The 22,054-nt window shown below is 42.9% G+C and overlaps 1 protein-coding gene across 1 annotated transcript in view; it reads right to left on the reverse strand.

The window, feature by feature from the left end:
• ERCC6 (ERCC excision repair 6, chromatin remodeling factor) overlaps nt 1-22,054 on the reverse strand; it is a 71,009-nt gene that overhangs the window by 16,443 nt on the left and 32,512 nt on the right. Inside the window, exons 7-10 of the mRNA XM_004021559.5 lie at nt 19,041-19,199; nt 12,112-12,247; nt 2,627-2,797; nt 1,948-2,124 (exon numbers count right to left, since the gene is read on the reverse strand). Coding sequence (XP_004021608.3) covers nt 1,948-2,124; nt 2,627-2,797; nt 12,112-12,247; nt 19,041-19,199 — 643 coding nt within the window. The remainder of the gene's footprint in view (nt 1-1,947; nt 2,125-2,626; nt 2,798-12,111; nt 12,248-19,040; nt 19,200-22,054) is intronic.

Below are 22,054 nucleotides of genomic sequence, written 5' to 3' on the forward strand. Positions count from 1 at the left end.
AACAAGACTGTATTTACATCATCTCAAAGTATCCCCCCTGACCTATCAACTATAGAGAAGAAGAGGCAACTTCAAAGAGTTTAGAAATCTGGCACACTCATCACCCTACCCAAGTCATCAGACCACCACCAGCGAAGGGATAAGCCCACAGCATGTGCCTCCAGACAGGAACAGAACACCTAAGAAACGTCATTTCTGGGATATTCTTGCCAATAATGTGTAACCTGATTCCAATCATGAAGAAAGGAAAGACAAACCCAAGGTAAAGAACATTCCACAAAATAATAAGCCTGTAGTCTTCAAAGATGTCAAGTCATGCAGGCAAAAGAAAGACTAGAGGAACTATGCCAGATGAAAGGAAACCGGAGACATGGGAATTACTGGGACAACTGACACAACGTGAACGACACACAGATTAGATAACAGAATCACATCACTGCTGCCAACTGCCTCCCGACTCGCGCTCCTGTTTACACTGCGGTTATGTGAGACATCTCTGTTCTTAGTAAATACAGCTGAAGGATGTAGAGGAAAGGGGCATAGTGTCTTCAACGTACAAGATTCAGAAAAAAAAGATAAGCTCCGTGTGTGTGAGAGAGGGGTAGAGGAGAGGGTGGGAGGGGAAACAGAGCAAACATGGCAAACTGTCAGCGAAATGCTGAAGACCAGGGAGTCGGGTGAAGAGGGCACGGGGGTTCTTTTTACAATTCTTGCAACTTTCTCTTAAGTTTGAAATTATCCCAAAATAAAAAGTTAGGGAAAAAAAAAAACAAAAATCAGGATACCTAAAGGATAATGGGGGCTCAATGGAGGAAGAGAACGCTTATAAAAGTTAACTGAAGATCAAAACTCATTTAATCTCAAAATTTTCAAGGTATTAAAATGGTTTTCGATAGTCCTCCAGTTTTAAAGATCTAATATCCTTTTTCTAGTTTTAATATTTCAAAATATGTGACCACCTCTTTTGGTGGCAGGCTTTATTTCTGTTATAACCTGGCAGGTACAGGCCCCACCTGAGGGCTGTGCAGAGACTCTGCCCCCAAATGCCACAAACTGCCCTCCAGTTGGCCCGATGTTTCTGTGTGTGACAATCCCACTGTCAGTCACCCAGGCCTGAAACCGCAGGGGTCAGCTGCAGCAGAGCTCGCCCGGTCTCCCCCACCCAATTTCCTTTATCAGTTTCCTTATCCACCTCCACATCTTGTTTGTTCTGTCTAGAAAATGCCACCTGGGACTCTTGCTCTCCACCTTCTTTTCTCAGGACTACCACCCACAACCAGGTCCAGGCTCTCCTCACCCTCACTCCCAACAACTGAGCAGGTCCCTCAAAGCCAGCCTCTCTCCCACCACTTCCTGCAGCCTGAGTGACCCTCCGAGCACAGCTGTTCCCAGCCTCTTGCTCAGATACCTTCAGTGGCTTTTCCCTGCCTAAGCATTTCTGCCTCCCCTCAGGACCCCACTGCCAGCATCCACAGCTTTCCTGGAACTCCCCCACGAGCATCTCCAGTTGAGCATGTCTCTTCATTGCCCGTGGCCATACAGAGTAGCTGCATGCAAATAGCTGCTCTAACCTGGAACACTCCACTCTTTCCAGCCTGTTTTCCCAGAATCAGATTAAAGGATATATGCCTTCTTAAATCTTTCCTGGTTTCCCCTTTTCTAAGCTTTTACACTAGTTTATAAGATGCACTTCCCCAATTTGCACCATTATATGCTGTCCAGAACGAATTCACTCTTGTCTCATAAACCTGACTCCTCTTGAATATTTTATATGATTTTTTAAAAGCTTATTTGGAAAATTATGTGCTTTTGAGCAAAAATAACTGTGATTTTTATAAGCTGGGCCATTCCCCTTACATTCTGAAAGACCTGGCTACAAAGTATAGTATTTAGTAAGACTGTTTTAAGTATTAAAATGCCAGAAGTGTTACCTGCCCAATACGTTACCTGTACTGGGGAGGCGTTTGAATACCCCCCCATGGTGATGGGGACTGAGAACTGCTCCATAAACACAGGCAATGTACCCAGCTTTCCCGGGAAGATGAAGTCAAAGAGAGACCACAGCTCTCGCAGGTTATTCTGCATCGGTGAGCCAGACAGGATGATGCGATGAGGCGTGCGGAACTATTACAGGAAAGAGAGCGCTTTCCTATTAAGTCCACCTTCTAACACGTGATCACCAGCCCTACCCCGAAACACTCCCATACGACCCCGTCATCTAACACAACTACGTGTCGTCGTGGTCTCCTCTGAACGCAGACATTTTATGTAACTTCAATTCTTCAATTACACATGGATAAAAATATACATACATAGATAATGTATATGTATATGGAAGAATTTTTCTTATTGTTCAAGTTGAACACTATGGACTAGAGTTGGATGTAGTTACACTCTAACAACTGATCTGTACAAGAGACATTCAGTAATATCAACAATTAGAATCTGAGAAAACATGACTAAGGGTAAGAACAAAAAGCGTTCAGCATTAAGGCAAAACATGTATTTCAGACTCCTTATGCAAAAGCATAAGGAAAGATTCCCTAAGTGTGTTATTAAAAGCAGAGAGTTTATTCTCAATGAAATATTATCCACCTGGACACCCCCTTGTTATAAGAGGTCACACCTGTTTGCAAGCGAGGGTGATGGCAGCATTTGGATTCCGAATTTTGTGTCCCTCGTCCAGGATCACGTAGTGCCAGTCATGCCGGCTAATATCATCCTGCATCAGTCGAATGTAGGAGTAAGAAGTGATCAAAATCCCGTGACAATGAGCAATGTCTCGAACTAGTCTCTCCTAAAACGATGACAAAACGGCAAAGCCACTTTTAAATAAGTTAAATGAACATGACTGTTTTTTCAATTCTTTTTTTTTCAATTGGAGGATAATTGCTTTACATGTTGTGTTGGTTTCTGCCATACACTGTGAATCAGCCATTATTTTACATATAGACATATATGTGTATACACACACACACACACCCCCTCCTTCTTAAGCCTCCCTCCCCTTCCTATCCCAAGCATGACTCTTAAAATCAACCTTTCAACCATGATACAGTCTAAGGCACTTTGTAAACATGTACATAACCATCATACATACAACCTAGTTCTGTAGAATCAGACTGGAAATCTACTTTATGTTTCATTAATCTGTAAGTTGTAAATGCTGATAATATGTTCCCTATTATGGGGGAAGAGAGTCAAAGAAAACCAGAAAAAGATGTAACATGTAAACACTTGCCCAAATTTTGTTTTTCCAAAACATCCTTTGTGTTAATCCATATTAAACTTCCTTCCATATTAAACTGGGCTGCCCTGGTGTCTCAGACAGTAAAGAGTCTGCCCACAGTATGGGAGACCTGGGTTGGATCCCTGGGTTGGGAAGATTCCCTGGAAAAGGAAATGGCAAACCACCCCAGTATTCTTGCCTGGAAAATCCCATGGATGGAGAAGCCTGGTAGGCTACCATCCATGGGGTCACAAAGAGTCGGACACGACTGAGCAACTTCATTTTCACTTTTCACTTTCATATTAAACTTAAAACAACAAGGTAGATAAAAAATGATTTATGATTTTTAAATGAAAGCAAGAAAATGAAGGAAAAGTCAAGGCAACAAGAAGAACAAACCCAGAAGCTCTAATGATGTGTAACGTGGATTCAAGGAGGACAGAGTACAAGGGATTAAAAGAAGTGATTGTTTAAAATGATACCAAAGAATTCTGAGGAGAGACTCGAGCCCATGGAGCGAAACACTCCTGAGTACCAGGCAGACACGCTGGAAAAGCCACACACCTAGACACATACCGGCTAGATGTCTGAATTCCAAAAACAAAACAAGCAAGAGAGATGCTGCAGCTTCTAATCAGAACAAGACAAATGTTTTAAAAAGGTTCCCTTCAGAAGAAAAGGACTCTACCTGTGTTGAATATCTTTTCTGCAACACTAAAAATGTCAGAGAGCAAAGGGAAAACCTTCCCATAATTCTAAGGAGAAAGCAAAGATTCTGGAATTCTGCACTGATCCCAAATTAGCAGTCATGCTTGCCAGAAAAAAAGTAAATTCCAACTTTAGACAGTCAAGGACAAAAAGTAAACTAGCAGGAGACGGCCTAGCAACGGTAGGCTACATCCAGCTGGCGCAGGGGCGCTGCCACTGTAAGAGTGCGGCCCCTTTGCCTGGTGGGAGAAGGGGGCTGAGGACGCCACACTCTGCACCGGAGTGGAGAGCAGAGCTCCCCACCCAAGGCTCAGCACAGACAGGGAGCTCACAGCAGCTCTGTGAAAGGACGGAGGTCCTTACTGACCCCAACTTACAGAAGATAGAACTGTGGCTTAGAGAGAAGAAATAACATTATCAGGTCACAGAGCTGGGAAGTGGCGGAGCGGGAGTTGAGTGTAACAAAGAAGCCGACTCCAGAGCTAGTATTAACTAAGCTTTAGGCAACACTGCCTCTTACTTAACTGTGAAAGAAAATATTTTTAAGGGAAGATTACATGTAATATACTTACCAATCTTAAATTATTACAACAATAATTAAACATTAAAATAGTAAAATAATTAAACATTAAAATATTGTTTTAAATACTAATGAAACTGCTAAAAGGATCTAAAATACAGATCATATTAAAAAAAAATCCTTATCCAAGGGTAGGGAGGGCTGTACGTAGGTGATACTGTTCAGTTCTTTACCATGACAGAGAACAGGCTAATGTACACTTGCCAAAATCTAAGCCCATTTTCTGATTGACAGCTGCTGCCACCGTTCAGTCACTAAGTCGTGTCCAACTCTTCCTGGTCCCATGGACCGCAGCCCATCGGGCTCCTCTGTCCATGGGATTCCCCAAGCAAGAGTATTGGAGTGGCTTGCCGTTTCCTTTTCCAGGAAATCTTCCCAACCCAGGGACAGAACTCGGGTCTCCTACTTGGCACGCAGATTCTTTAACACTGGGGAGCCCTGATAATGGTGGTTTCATCGTGTGTCTTCGGCACAAATATCAGAAAAGCAGCAGACTGCAGGACTATCAAACCACTGTCAGGCAAAGACAGGAACAGGCAGCAGACAGGTGGTTTCAGACCTAACTGGAGAAGGCGATGGCACCCCACTCCAGTGCTCCTGCCCGGAGAAATCCCGTGGCCGGAGGAGCCTGCTGGGCTACAGTCCATGGGGCTGCAAAGAGTCAGACACGACTGAGCGACTAAACTTAAAAAACTAAACTTCAGACCTAACATTTATTTTGGGGTTGCTATGTGACAGTGGGCTGACGGCAGTGACATTTTCCACTAGGAGAGTCTGGCCCACCCCAGACTGGCACTGAGAACCAAGCACACGGGGAACTGTTAAAGAGATGCCAAGGAAATGCAAACAGAACCTGGGGGGCGTGGCCCCTGCTCCTCAGAATCCACATCAGGAGAGAGGGGAAGACCACAGGCAACTTGAAGTTTACAGTCAGGGACAAAGGGCCCGAGGCTCACCATCAGTGAGCTCCTCCTGCCAACTCTTAGCAGAGCCTCAGCCCACACCAAGGTCCTCATTCCTCACACCCCCCTGAGGCTGAAATCAAACCAAGCAGCCACAGCAAGAGGTGAAAAAGGGACAGTGAGACAGCAAGAAAAAAAAAAAATCAGTGACGCTTAAGGACAAAACTTCGCAGAACTGAAAAGGAAAAAATGTAAACAGCTCTTTGAAAAGACCCCAAAAGAGAGAGACCTCTGTAAAGTCAGCCTGAAGAACAGACTAACATGGCAGCGTGAGACACGTCAGTCACACAGAGGCGATGGGCATGAAAACAGCAGCCACGCAGTGCAGAATTCAATGCCATCTGAAGTCTGACAGAGGACGCCCACTAAACACGAAAAGTCACCAAACGGACCCGAGAAAAGCGAGACACACCGATGAGACCCGTACCTGAAGACCTGAAAACAACGTTAAACTGTTCCCAGCAGACGTCTACTAGACCCAAGGGTTTTATCAGCGAAGTTGGTGTCAACTCTGTGATTTAAATGGCTCCAAACACAGAACAAGAAGACCGGCAAAACGCTATTTTCAAGACTGACAGAAGCAACATACTCACAGGCACCCCTCACTAGAGAGTCATTCCTTTAATAAGAATTCAGCCCTATATTAAGCGAATAAGGCATCATGGGAGTAGAATCGCTAAACATTAGGAAAACCAATACAGTTATTCATATGATCATAATCATATAAATTTTATAAACTCAACATCTCCAAAATTATCATCTTAATAAACAAGAATTAGAATATTTTTTAATTCAATAGAATATAAAGGGTGTAACACTGACCAAGAAAATTTTGAAAGAGGAGAAGAGAGAGAAACTGTCTTATACCAGACACACCTCAGGGCTCACCCGGAACTTCAGCGGTCAGAGCTATAGCACCTGGTGCTAGTAAAGGCTCTGCGAGTGAGAGCTGGGTCACCAATATGACACCGCTGTGCCTTCTCCATGTTTATGAGCTTCAGTCCCTGCACGGAACTGCACAGAGGCCACACTGACTTAACCATTTCCTGACTTTTTTTTGGGTACCTTATGATGAATACACTGCCTCGCCTCCACCCAGCTCTCCCTGACCACAATGCTATCCATGGCCTCGGGCCCCACCATGGCAGTGAGTGTCCAGGGAAGACAGGCAAGCTGTCCAGAGATACACTGCTCCACCTTGCGCTCATCCCACCAGCGCTGAGATCCCACCTCTGGCTGAGTCAGAAGCCAGAGGTGACTGCAACAGCTCCTCTGCATCTTAATTTTCCACTGGAACTCTGAGCAGGCAGCCATCGCAACTCTATCCCCATCTCCCTCCTCCTGGGAGAGCAGTGGCTGCTAGGAACCAAGAAGCAGGCAGTGAGGGGCAGCAGCAGATGGACACACAGCTGCGTCCTGTGCCGTGAGTTCCAGGCATGGAGCTGTGCACACAGAGAGAAACGGGAGAGCAGAACAACAACCGTTTGGGGCCTGAAATACAGACGAAGTGAAATTACCACTCACGTTTATAAAATGTCCACTGCATCGCAGCCAAACCCTGCCCACGTGGGTCCACTTGTTCACAACCCTGGAACTCCTAGCTGCTGAATTCACCAACTCACCACCGTCATTCCACTACACTCCAAGGAACACCACCCTGAATTGGACATCCCTGTACCACAGTTAAACTGGGACGCCAAGCCTCCCAGTTACACGCCACCAGGGTGATGCTTAGCTTCATGGGCATGTCCAAGAATTGAAATTTATTTGGAAAATTCTGTGATTTAAGCTATAGCTAAGAGAAATACAAATTTTCTACCATATTCAGAAAGATGTGTGATGATGAGTAAGAATCAAAGATGCTTTTGTAAAAAGAGTAAGAAATTTGCTGAACGTCTGCATTGAAAATATAACCTCCACTTAACAGCCACTGGGTAAAAACACATCTAAGACTATTTGTTTTCACCTGATTCAATCTCAGAATTCTGTAACTGCCTAGACCGGAGTTTCAATAATGGTGAATTGTTGAATATTATGGAGGTCTCTATCCAAACACTTAAGACAAATCATCTCGGGCGGTTTCCAAATTAAAAGCTTGTAAAATATGTAACCCCTCCTAGTTTTTGCAATTAATAGGGTACATCTGCAATTAGCCTGACTTACTGAATGCAGCGCTGTTGCCATTAGAAGATGTCTGTGAAAGTGCTGCTGTCATTATGGAGGCTCAGGAGGCCAATCCCTCCTAGAGGGCAAACAGTGGGCTGGTGGAAACCAGCAGACATAAATCACACTGTCAGGCAGCAGGGGGAGCGGGGAGGAGCAAGGCACGCGAAGGCCACTCTCCGCAAACAGCCCGGCGCTGCCCAGGCAGAGGCGACCGCACCTGCGATTAATTAAAGTTTCCTTCAAGCCAAATCCCTAATAAACAAGGGTTTGTGCTGACAATGAAGAAACAAAGGGCCCCGGCAACCTAATCTTACACCGTCCCTTACGGAACGAGCGAGCGTCTCGCACCAGGCATGCACGCGTCTCCAACGCTAACAGGGACTCGCAGCGCTCTGTGTCCACTCGCAGCGGGCCTGAAAATTCAGGGCGCCTGAGGGGCCGCGCGGTCCTTTCCCGCTTTAGTTATGCTTTCTCCTGACTCCCCGCTTTTTGAACCGCCGAGACTTCCCGTGCGAGCGTTTCGGAAGACGGGCCTTGGAAAGAACACGTGGCGGCAGCGGCGCCAGGCGGCCACCCCCGGGGGGCCCGCTCTCTGCTCACACCCTGCCTTTCCCACAGAAGAGTTTCGGCACTGTTTCACCGCGTCCTTTTGGAGCCAACGTACCTAGACACAGGGCGAGAAGGGTCTGCATGTGAAGGACTGTGAATGTTTTTGATAAAGCGAGTGTGAACTTTCTATCTCAAGTATAATTACGCTGAATCAATCAGAAACACCAGAATGTCTTTTCTCAAGTTTTGGGATGAAGAGGCCTACCATATTCTTTGTTTCCAACAGGAGGAATTACCTGAGTAAACATTATATGCTGGGAAGCACACTAAGTCTATTGTTCACCTATATGAACCCAACAAATTCTCAAAAAATTACTAAAAAAAAAATACCCATTTTCAGGAGTTCAAACAAGGCTCAGCAAAGCTGAGCAACTTGCCCCAGGTCACAAAGCTATAAAATGGCAGATCCAAGATTCAAGCCCTGGCCTGGTAATTATATAATCTATGCCTTTAAATCTTTATGCCACTGCTGCATTTCCTAATCCTATAGCTCTAAATATCATAAATATCATAAATGGATCAAAACGATAAATCTCTTTGAACTATTAATATCAAAACTATTCCACAGTATTACCATGTCTTACAAAGCAGGGAAAGGTGAGAGCTTTAAAGTGACAACTGTTTCAGAATATAACCAAGACATTTCTCACTAAACATCTTCCAACAAATTGAAAAAAGGGTACTTAATAATTAAATAAACTATACAACACAGTGCTAAAGATGCCACCATCTGCTGTGAGGTATAAGTATTATAAAACTGTCTCCTTTTATTATCTTTTCGGTTAGTTTTCCAACGCCAATTAGCAACATCATATCCATTTTTTGCAACCCAAGTAACATCACACACCTACAATATTGTATTTACAGTTATTCAACAAATAAAGGTTAATCAACTTATGTATCAAGTTTCTCTCCATTAGAAAAAGGATCATAAGACATAATGAGAAAAGGAAAACCCTAGGTTCCTAGTAAATGAGATTTCAACTGACCATTAAAGGAGATTCAGAGCCTGAAAATTTTCTTATCTGATTTGATCATTTGACTGAAAATATTGGCCACATATTTTTTTTTGCATGGTTGCTGAGTATTCATTTGATAATTCAAAATTATGCTGTCAACCAAAGAGAATATTAACAAAGATAATACCAGATCGCATGGTGAGAGAGGTGGGAAGCTAAAAGGCAATTGAGGGAAGAAATATGACAGATAAGTTCCATTAGAAATTGTTTGATCATTTGATATTTATTCTCTAAATGAAAAACTTTAAAATTTTTCAAAGTTTAACATCTGCCAGTTACAACAAATGTTTAGAAAAATAAGAACAATCTACTGAATAATAATTCTGGCGTTATTACATTGTTAAGCTTCCCAAAGAGAAATTCTCTTCCCTTTCCTATTTCCCCAGCACTGAATGTCCCTATACCAGAGTGCTGCTGTTTTATTTAGACAGGACAGCCGGGGGGCACAGAATGTCTCCCCATGGAAGAGAGAAATTTCAGCCTACAATGGAGAGGAAGTTAGACATCAAACTCAGGCTCAGAGGACGAACAGCACTAGCAGGAGGTCTCAGGTGTGACTGAGCGATGTAGACTCCATCGCAATTTAGCATTCACCTGTGAGCCAGCAAGCGTGTGCGGTGGTAACGACGGTCTGTACACAACGAAACAAATACGAAAGGAAGAAGCAGAGGGGTCAGATGCTGCTCAGGGCTTCAATCCAGAAGCCACAGCTCTGATCTCGGAGATGTTCAGACACAAGGATGCTGCTCAGGGCTTCAATCCAGAAGCCACAGCTCTGATCTCGGAAATGTTCAGACACAAGGACATTTGTTTCCAGGATTGGAAACAAGGCCTGTGTGGAGGAAGTAACGCATATTCAAGATGCTATCTTCACAAACAATAAACTGATACTAGTATTAGTAACAGACTGTGTTTCTAAGTGGATAGTACGGTTTGAAAGATACAGAAGAACACCTTTTCAATCTTTTGCGTAACAGCTTACATCTTTAGGGATATGAGACACTTTATAACGGAAAAGGAACTATACAAAGAGTTAAGGGTCAGAGTAAAAACACAAGCCTCCTTACTTTTCCTCAAAACTTAAGTAAGAAACTTTCAAATTAAAGTCCTTGGTAAAGCATTAAGTACTGGAAAAACTATAAACAACTATATGTATGCACATATCTGTGCATAACCAGACACCTCAGAAGGTGCAGATCACTGTAAAAAGGTGAATAATCTGTTCTTTAAGGTTCTGTTTGCCCTCCAAGCAAGTGAAGGAAGCAAGCCTCCTCAACAGAGGCACTGACCAATCAATGTCAATCCCATGTCCATTCATCAGTCAGTGCGTTTCGCTTGCACGAAGGCTGCTTTTCAGGCTAACAGAGGAAATACAAGCGGGCCATGATATGGCAAAGGCGTAACAGAAAAAACGCAGAAGAAAATAAAAGGATAGAGAGGAACGTGTGGAAAATGTGCTTTTTAAAGATACGCCATCAACTACAGAATTCCGGTACAGGATTCTGCAGTACAGAACACTAAGAAATGTCGAAAGACAAAGAAGCAAAAGAAGGAATCAAAAATATTTTACAAGGGTGATAACAAGATAGTTACAACAATTTAGCTTGACTAGAAAAATGATTGAAACTTATTATCATGCTGCTAAAAAAACCACTTTTTAAAAACTGCAGTGTTTACCTCACTTCATTAATTATTTCAACTCACTTGTTTTCCATTTATCATTTAAAATTCAGGGCAAAGTCAGCTGGTTTCAACAACAGGTAGTAAAAGCAAGATTCCACCTCAACAAACTTGAGCTACCAAATTATAGATACTCCTGTTTCACTTCTATCAAAAGCTCTGCTTACTCATGATCATGAACAAACAGGAATTTGGAGGAAAGGGGGTCTTGGCAGAATTACAAAGACATTGGAGCTGAGTGGCTCACATGCACTTAACTCAGCAAGGCGAACATTCACCAGCCCTCTCAGCTGGCACTGCCTTCATGGGGGCACGAAGACCTCATTCAAGAGCTATGAAAATCAGCAAAGAACTCATAACAAACTGCCACTGCTCATCTACAGAGTAACCTGCAAACCCCAGTGGAAATGTGTAATTATCATCTATTCAGCTATAGGGGCACTTGGGATACAACAATGATGAAGACATAGTCTCCACTCTGCAGAGTTTGCAGTCTAGATGATAGACAGAAATGAGAATTTAAAAAGCATAATACAAGCTATCTATGCTACCCATAGAAGAACAGACGATAATGTTCCTTTTTGATGATGCGGCTAAAACAAGTAAGTGAAGAAATGCCACCTTCAAAGAACAGTGATTATACTTAAATGGCAATCAAGGATTCAGAGAACAAAAAGCAACTTAATTAACTAAAAGGCAATAATACAAATAACGAAAATGTCAAAATGGCAGGCTGTTCTTTTGCTCATTAAAAACACATTTTAAAAGCATGTTAACAAATGCCTTTACTGATTAAAATACTAATTACACTTTGCACCTACTTTCCTAAAACTGTTTAAAGCCAGTAATGCCTCAAATCCAGCCAGTTAACTACTGCATAAGGCCCTTGATTCTGGTCCCACTCAGGGTATCAGGCTTGTGTTTCACTGGACAAGAACATGTCTTGTCATTACCATGGGCTGTTAGAATGATAAAGCCTACATTCACAACTGTTCTGAAAATAAAGAGTCCTAAAATGAATCAAGAACAACAAGTGCATGGAAGAAACATCAGAACATACATCTGAGAAATAAACAGATCAAAGCAAAAACAATCAGGTAGAACGGAAGGTTTTAAAACAGAAACAGGGAAAAAGGAATTGAAGTATGATGATGTTACCTTTTTGTGGGTAAAGGACCCGGTTTCGTGCAGAACCGCCACTCTGAATGGAGGCCACCACGTGTGAAATTCCTTCACCCACTGATGCATCACCGTTGTTGGACAGACAATTATGGTCGGGCCCAAGCCCTCGAACCTGCACCCAAAATGTCCAAGAGGAAAAGACAACCATGAATGACGGTATACGGACGATTCACCGCCAAAACACACACACACAGAGAGACAAAACCTTACAGCTCGAAAAAGAAAATCCTACTGAGGATAAACCCACCTAGTGAAATCCCTACAACCCCATTCATCAATGAGTGGACGCATGCATTAAGAGGAACCACCAACTAATCTGTTGAAAATGTCATCCACAGTAAAGCAAATCAAGCAAAAACTACCTAACAAGGAAACTTTTCTCTCTTCTTCTATTCCAGATTAGCAAAGGCATAAACGGTATATCAACCTAAGTGAACATAAGAATATATTCCATCAGTTTGAAGCTTTATAGTTCATCAAGAGTTTTCATCCACAGGATTTCACTCAGTCTCACAGCCCCGGGAAGCCAGCAGGATAAGAATCCTGCAGTGTTCAGGCCGCTGAAGACTGGTGTGCCCAAGGTGCCACAGCTACCAGGAGATGGAGCAGCGCCTCAAGTCCGTCTTCTGATGGCTGCAGCCTGCTTCTGCACTACACCGCGCTGTTCGCTTCTCCATGTGATACAAAACCAGTGGGTGAGCGCCAGCGACCACTGCTCCCAGAAAGCCCCAGTCAGCAGAGTTCAAGTGTCATAGTTTTTGTGGAAAGCAGCTGAGCGCTACAGAGCAAGAGCCTCAACAAGAGGCGCGTGCTGACCAAACAATCCCAAGACAAACATCTGTGTACCAAGACTCACACGGCAGCATTCTTTGCCTGCAGAAAAAGTGGGCGCTACCTGAGCATCTGTAAGTAAGAGGCAGGCTAAATAAACCATCCTGTTTCTTTACTACTGCACAGGCAAGTAGCTAGGAGCACTGCCTAGGTCTGAACCCCAGCTCTGCACAGCTCTTCAACTTCAGTTTCTCATCTTAAAATGGGAACAGCAGCCAGTTATATGAAGTTTAGATCAATAACTATGAAGTGCTTAGAATAGTATATACTAAATACTATTAGGATTTGTTAAGATAGAATATACCGTATAACCATTAAAATCATCTTTGAAGAATATTTAAAACCTGGAAAATGTTTCGAGGTCTTTCTAAAAACCACATAATTTACGGAATCATCCCAATTCATTCACACACAGGGAGCCAGAAGGCTGGTCACGGCCGCTGGGCCAGCAGTCACCTCTCCCCTCCTCCTTCCCAACAGAACAGCTCTGTGCAGGCGTCCCCTCTTCCTTCCCAGACACGTACTTGGCGGGACTCTGACCACTGTCTCGTCATGGAGGAGAGGGAAGAAGCCGGACACATAGTTCATCTGCGGCCTGTTAGCACACAGGATTCCCCTAGAGAGGCTCGCCAGTTCCGAGGGGCCTGGGAGGGCTGGCTGGCTGATGGTGAGGAAGCACTTCTGCTCCAGGTCAGGACAGCGTCATCTCTCGGTCTCTCCTGCTGCACGCGAGCATGGGAACAAGAGCCAGCAGCCACTGGCAGCTGAGTTACTGTGCAAAGAGACCTTATGACCGCAAGAAGAACTGGCCTCAGGAGGACCCGGGCTGCTTCTGATCACGCTGTGCCTACGATCTGCCTCCCTGGCAGGTTCCTAGATGCAGCGCACGTTATGTGAACATTTAACCCAAACTGAAAGCAGGATTCTTTTACTGGCAGTCAGAATATCCCGATCCATAGCACACCACAGGCACCTGACTGAATCAGTGCCCCCCCTCCTCCCGCTGCTTCCTACCTGTCAACATGGAACCAGGGCCCCTTTCCTTGTCTGAGCCCAGACCCCCACCACATCAGTGCTTCTGCTACTCCGTCTTCAGTCCTGCCGCGAGACGGGTGCCAGCCGGTGCAGAACATGAAACCTAAGCCAAACGAGCGATGCGAATCTCTTCAATGTGAGACTCACGCTCAGCCGCCAGAGGCAACCAGCAGCTGAGGCTGACGGAGGACACTGGAGCCTTCGTCGCCTACCTCTCAGTCTGCAGCAGAGTCACCGGCGACTTCTAAACTGTCATTCTCTGTCCCCTGCCTGTTTCTGCCCACAAGGATGCCGAGTATCTGAAGCTATCCACTCCACACACTTTCCCCAAGCTACTATCTCACTAACCCTCACAGTTTCACTCACTCTCTTTACACGGGTAACGTGCACCTAGGTCTCCAGCCCCAGCCTCTTTTCTGAGCTCCAAAGTACCATCTGCCTAGATGTCCAGCTGCCGGCGGGGCTCTGCACTCGGATGTCCCCACAGTACCACACGTCGTCCTCCCCCAAACTGCCCCTCCCCCCAGGTTTCCTAGTCCAACGGAAAGGACTGGCACCCATGCTCCAGGCACCCTCAGTGGAAATCCAGACCTCGGCCCACCCCTGTTCTTCGCCACATCCAACCGACACAGAGCTCATGCCACACACACGTCCTCTCTGAGTCCCTCTCTCTCCACTGCTAACACTCCCCTTCTGGCCACTACCGCCTCTTCCCCAGGATATTGCACTTTCTAGCACCATCTTTTCAAGAAAGCACAATCAGAATGCCTCATCCCTTTGCCTAAGAGCCTTTTCATGTTTGTCCCTTACTCTTGAGACAGTCCAAACACCTCACCCTGCTGTATGAGACCACAAGGATTGGACCTCGGGCCACCTCTTCAGCATCACCCCTCCACAGAGCCCTCATCCTGACCGGCCCCTCGCAGTTCAGCACTCCCCCTGGCAGCACTCTTTCAGTTCTTACAAAGTGCACACCCCTCTGACCTCTCGGCCTTCACCTTGTCCCTTCTTTCCCTCTTATTCCAACCACCCTCAACCTGTCCTTCAGCCCTCAACTTCCTCCCTTCCTGTCCCTTTCTCTCCAAGTAGGTTAAGGACCCTTCCTTGGTGCATCCACACTAGTTAGGACCCCACATTAACCCCGTCATAATATATATCACCGCGCGTGTGTGTGTGTGTGTGTGTGTGTGTGCAATTATACTGAAACATTAAAAGAGATTATTTTTGAGTTGGAGATCATGGTTGACTTTTTTTTTTTCCTTTGGCTACAGTTCAATAAATTATTCTCAAACTTAAAATTTTTTTGTAAACTAAACCACACAGTGCTGGAAATATTGAAAATAATCTGCACAACTGGAAACACTTTGCAACTCTGTAGAAAAACAAGCCATAACCTGAATAAGGCTGACCTGTTTACTCCAATGTAACAAAATTCCTCCACCCATTTCTAAATCCTCCCAACCTTCAGCTAGTTACTGCCCCTGCCCCTCTGCTCCAGAGAATGGGCTCAGATCACAAGAAGCCAGGAGCTGACAGCTCCTAAAGAATTTCCAGCAGTGTCTCAGCCTCCCAGCAAGGGCAGGTCCCCTCAAACTCCTTGGGGAGAGTACAGCTCTGCCCTGGCCCCTTCTGTGACAATACTCCCTAAAAGGATTAAACGCAGGAATTTCTTATATCCTCCAAGAGCAATTAGAGAGCTATCAATATACACTTACTGTCTAAAATATTTAAAAACAAACTCACTTTCAAGTAAACATGAACACGTACACATGCTTTTGCAGGTCACACGGCATTTACACGCCTTTTATGACCTGGCCGCTGTCAGCTGCTACAATATTATGTAAGGCCAACAGTTTATTCTGGCTCAACATCTATCTGGCATTATCATGCCCTTCAATTTCTGCCATTCTCCTAGGAAGCTAAGGAGGTTTTCACACAGAGTGGGAATCCAGGAGCAGACCTAGACAGCTCCGGAACCTCAGAGGGGCAATCACATCCATCAGCAGTCACATCAACTGCCCCACCCTCTCCAGTCCTCAATGCCAGTGACATGACCCTTCTCCAGTCCTCAATACCAGAGAGATGATCTTAAGGAAGGGCTCAATGTACTCGAGCAATTAGTACCAATTACTGAACTGGCTACAGTTTCTTTCATCTTTGATTATCATTGATTACCTAGTAAGTTTACAAGTCAATACCTCCGTGGTCAAGTATTTCAACCTGCAGGATAGAAATCTGCCCCTCATAGCCTTGAACTTATCAGGAATTACAAAGCAAAAATATTTACCTTTAAAAGTTTATTAACTGTTTCAGGCCATTTATTTGTAATGAGGAATTTCCTAAATGATATCCAAGACTTCAGAGTATTAACTGAAGTTTGCAAGGTTAACCATTTATTTCTTCTCCATCATAAAGTGCAGGGGCCTATCATCATAATATGAATGGCAAAGAGAAAGTATATCGTGCATACACTATGAACTGGGAAAGCAACCAGTGCAGACTTTTATTAACCACAGTAAGCATGCTTTTCCCTCTTTTTAAAAGACATTACATTTGAAACACAGTAAAGAAACAAAAATCAAAAACTTCTTTTTACCATTAAGTTCCTTCTTGGTATCCCAGGGACATCCATGGTTTCAGGATCACTGACCTTAAAATTACAATACTAAGACCATTCAAATAAAAGCCCCAAAATCTACAGCTTGCAAGAGTTCAGAGGGAATTTACACAGCCCGTGAAGCAATGCAGGCTCACGCAGAGCTTGGTTTCACTATGCATCCAGCTATTTCTCTTTAGGACATAAACCTAAAGGCAGACTCCAGGTTCATCTAATTTCAAAGGAGGACATTCTGTAAAACTGTGAGAAAATATGTTGTACAATTTGCCCTGGCCCCTGCACAGAGAGGGGACAAGCCCTCTGAGCACCTCTGTTCACAGAGACCTGCTGTTTGGCTGATGTGTAACTGCATTCTGGGAAGCCACTTCTACCAACACTACCTTAATAAAGATGATCCGGGCTACAATCCCACATGCCACACTATTTCATTATGGAAAAAAGGAGATGCACATTGATAGTCAATTGATCACAGCTGCTGCTCATTATCAGCCCACAGTTCACGCCTAGTTGGACTGTCACCACTCAAGAGAACATGTTTTAAGTTTTCAATCAAAACTACACGGCAGGGATGATCTTAGGTTTCCCAGGCCCGGCGTACGAGACCCCACACAAGTTTCACGGTAACAGGAAAGGAAGGGAAGAAAAGAGATGGGAAATAAGAAAATCCCAGAAATCATTTAAGGAAAGAAAGATAGTCTTAGAAACTATCTGGGGCAGGTTGGGGCATTCTAGTTATCAAAACCCAACCAGGGCAAACGAGAAATGCAGAGGCAAACCAACCAAACAGCTTGTTTAGAACAGAGAAAGCATTTTATAAACGGTAAATTAATGATATACCTAGGTAAGAAAACACTAAATGCCCATTTTCAACTTTGACTTTTCCATTGGGATGGAATGTTTTCACATGGAATGTAACAGAATTTCAATATCGGAAGAAAAAAATCTGCTTCAACACTTTATTGTAGTAACAACAGAACATTTAATATTTAAAAATCTCCCAATATATGTTCCCCTTCCTACAACTGTGTAAGTATTTCTAAAATATCCTAAAACTTTAAGTACTGCTCATGGGATGTGTTGATCTGCTAAATTAATGAGAAGAGTAAGGAATAAAAACAAAGCAAAAAACTCTGAAGATTAAAATAAAAAGTTCTCTACGTAACACTTTACAGTTTGTATTTGACCCACTCCAATATTCTTGCGTGGAGAATCCCATGGACAGAGGAGCCGGCGGGCTACAGTCCACAAGATCGCAAAGAATCGGACATGACTGAAGCAGCTTAATCCACAACACACACAACATTCCAGTAAACGTTTCTCTGCGGATGAACCAGAGTGTAGACAGTCATTTTCTGCTGTGGCCGCCTTCAGGCACGCTAACATTCTTTTAAAGGGGTCGTCAAATCACATCCTGTGACTGCCTGGGGTTTCTAAGACATAAATGTCTGGTAAATATCTTGCTGTTACTCATTAGGTAAAGCCTATTAGAATCCAAGGAGCTGTTGGATTATCTGGGTTTAAAATTAAATATTCCACATAATTCATCTAGCATTAATTGATTTACATAATTCATCTACCATTACTGATTTACAGAAGAAGTCAACTTACAGCTTAAATATGGAAATGTTCACTGGATTTCAAGATAAACTATTTCAGTCCCACCACAAAGAACAAGCATAGTTTAAATGTTTATTCTTTCAGAAGATTAAAGTTTTAATAGTTTATTTGAATCCTAAAGAAAATAAAGATTACAACCAAAAACTAGTTTTCTATCATTTTCTATTTCTATTATTTAGACTTTGACTTCCAAATTTATATAAAATTCTTAGAGACTGGGAGAGTAGGGAGAAAGCATAGTGAGCACACAAGTATGTAATGTCATTTGAAAAAAAAAAAAGTACCATCTATGAATGCTATCACACATAATGGTTATAAAAGAAATCCTCCAAAGATCCAACTTTCCCCATGAATAGACTTTGTACTTTCTGTAATGCTCACCTGGTCTCCTGCCAGAACAAATATTTTAATGTAAAACTTAATAAATGGAACTAAAGGTATTATGTCTAATTTAAAATTCCATATTGTGTAAACTATTGATATTAACATAATTGAGTTTGTAAACAATCCATTTGTAGAAGCTAACCTTAGACACTGTATTGACCCAAAATATCTAGTGGGGCTCATCTGCAAAATGAAGCATCAATGCCTGGAATTCATTAAAAGTGTTACATGTTTAATTTCTCCTGCCCTACAGCTCCATTGTCTCGTAAAAATTTTCCTTTGATGTCCCCCACTAAAAGAATTAAAGGAATATTGTAATTGAAATGTCATCAATAATTCACAAGACCCTCCTCCACAGCAATACATCTGATGAAATATTAATTGAGCTCCACAGACTGACAGTCTGCAGAGAAGCACTTGCCTGTAATTTGAACCGCGAGTCCTGATCTTGCTGTAGCTCAGGCCTGCCAAGAAGGCAATTATCTGGATGGTCTTGCCCAATCCCATCTCGTCTCCCAGAATGCCTCCTGCCTGCTGGCAATGTAATTCCCACAGCCACCGAACACCTGTCTGCTGGTACCTACAACAGCAAGCACCAGCAAGAAAAGGAGAATGGCAAATGGTGGGTGACACAGATCGCAACAGAAAGTACTCATGAATTAATCATTTAGCGAGGTTCTAGCACCAGTCAGAGAAACATGCCGGATGTGTGTTTTACATGAGTATTATATTCATAAGGTCATACATTTTTGATTACCTAAAGCATAAAATCACACATTTTTCTTTACAGAACATTAACACATTTCTAATTAAACTGATAGATAGGGTAATTAGGGACTATTTCATTTCTTTTTCAACATTAGAAATAGCCTGGTAAACAAGCATAAACTTATTATCTTTTATTCAATATCTTCCTGAAAAAAAACTCAAATGTCTTTAGTTACATAAAGTTGTAAAAATTTTTCTATGAAAAGATGCATCAACATTTACTTTTCCAATCTGAACAGCATAAAAAAGCAGGACAGAGAAGACTACAATTTACAGAATATACTGTTGAAAAGTCACTTGGTAATCATATTGTCTTTTCAGAGGAAAAATTAAAATTTAAGGCCATAAACAAGTCTAGAGAAGAGGGCTAATCGCAAAATGAGTGCATATCATATGAGTCTGTCATATTTCCAGCAGAGGCAAGGAAAAAAAGGGGGGATTTAAAGGCTCAAAAACACAAAAGGTCTTTTAATATTTTAAAGTAGAACTTGACTCAGTGACTTTATCATAGATACAAAGGCCAGAGCTATTAAAATTTTGAATAAATAAATTTTAAGCTTGATTTTCAATAAAATTTTAAATAAGTACAGGTCAAATAGAAATAATACATTCCCTTCTAAAAAGAAGAGAGTTGGTATTTGCCCTTTCCCATCGATGGTATGTTTAACTCAACAATCTACATGTGAAGTTTAAAAAGAAACAAAGCAAAACGCATTTCTGAGAATGAAAGAAAGATTTAACACTACGGAATGGCATGAAGATTACATGCCAAGTTTAAGAATCTAAAGGGAAAAGCATTTAAAAGACAGTGAAAGCTAAAGATTCTGCCCCCGCCCCGTTAAGAAAATGCCAAGGCTCGTGAGGCGGCTGCCCTGGAAGAAGGCGGCTTTGCTGTTTCACTCCCCACACGTTTACCCTTTGGTACACGGCATCTCTACCTAAAACCTCACGGATTTCAGTCTCTGGGAAACTAGTTTTATTCACTCTTCTCTCAGTAAGCCTGTCATCAGTAACTTTCCCCAGTATTCTGAAAATCAGCTGTGGAAAAAAACCTAGTCCAAAAAGTTCCCCAAAAAACTGATGGACATTCACAATCCCCTAAATTCCAGTCAGCCAGCCTCCTCCTACTGAGGCACAGAACTAGAGGGCCAAGTCCTCTGGGAAGAACAGGGGCCAAAACATCCCAGTGGGCATTCCAGTGCCTTCCCACTACATGAAACCGTCTCCACCCAATGTGGCTCCAGTCCCTCTCGGTTTGGGGCCGATCAACGGAAAGAACCTGGAGAGGGACAGTCGAGAAACAATGAAGGAGCACAGAAGGGTGACCAGTGTGGTGTCCAGAGGGAGTCAGGTCGCCCGGACTCCAGGTGACCCACGAGAGGCAGCCGCAGTGTGCTCAACGTCTCCTCATCTACGCTCAAAACAGCATACGGCTGTGCGTATGAGAAGCTGATTAACACTAAAGAAACGACTTAAGGGAAAACAGCCACTAGGCAGCCTTGTAAGTCACATCACTACATGGAAATCGCCAACCACACCTGGGGACATTGCGCAAAGATGGCCAAGAACAGACCCCTCTCTCTACGAAGGCCCCCGGGCTGCACCAGCACCCTGGATGGAAGGCACGGATCGCTGGCTGAGCACTCCCGGGACCTGGGTTCGGATTCCAGCAGTGGCACCAACTGACTCAGGTCTTACTGCTTTAATCTCCTTAATAATAAAACACTGTAAAACAATTACATACTTTAAATGAAAGCAGGCTATGGAATTCTGTTTTCAGAACTGTTTGGAAAACATAAAAAATTACTCTTCAGGAAAAGTTCAAGATTTTTACAAACTGCTGTAAAAGAGGAACAGAATTGCTATACTCTGCTTCCCCCACGAGCCTGAAGCACCACGAGAGAACCACAGATAACCGGTGTATCTTGGCGCCGCCACGTTCACCCGGGACTGCACTTACTAGTGCGGCTGAAAGCAAGGTCAAAAGACTGGATTTTGTCACTTGATTGTTAAATCAGAGTCAAATATATTCACTGGGCCACTTTTCAAAACAGAATTTTAAAAGTTAACCAGGATGGTGCAGAAAATAGCACTTAAATAGATAACAGTATCTGCTGACTCCTTTGTGTACAAATATATCCTATTAATTTCATTCCACAGAGTGTGGTAAATACGGTACAAATGTATCTACAGCTTAAAATTAAATTGGCCTGGCTAAAACTCAATCATGAAAGAAAAATGGATACTCTGCCAATGATATTACATTTTTTTTCATATACCAGAATAAAAGAAACAGAAGTTTTGTAACATTTATGAAATTAAAATTCTGCTTTTGAGAAATGAAAAATGAAAACAAAATACTTTCAAGGAATGTGCAATTGAGACAAAATTTTTTTAAACATGTATTTACATTAACTACAATAAGGTTAAGAGTCAATACACTGTTTGATACACTGAATTTGATATACTCTTAATAGTAAGTAAAGTTTAGTTCTATTAACTGAAATTTCTTTGCTAGAAAGTCCCACATTTAGACAAAAATGCACATTCAATTTCATTCTTGAGGGCATTTGCCAAATCACTTAATACTCATGTAGAATTATCCTGTCTTCATTAAATTAATCTGTAACCTGGGTATTCCTTCCGCTAGTACAACACAGATACTAT

This window comes from Ovis aries, chromosome 25, assembly GCF_016772045.2.
Source record: "Ovis aries strain OAR_USU_Benz2616 breed Rambouillet chromosome 25, ARS-UI_Ramb_v3.0, whole genome shotgun sequence".
NCBI classification, from domain to species: domain Eukaryota; kingdom Metazoa; phylum Chordata; class Mammalia; order Artiodactyla; family Bovidae; genus Ovis; species Ovis aries.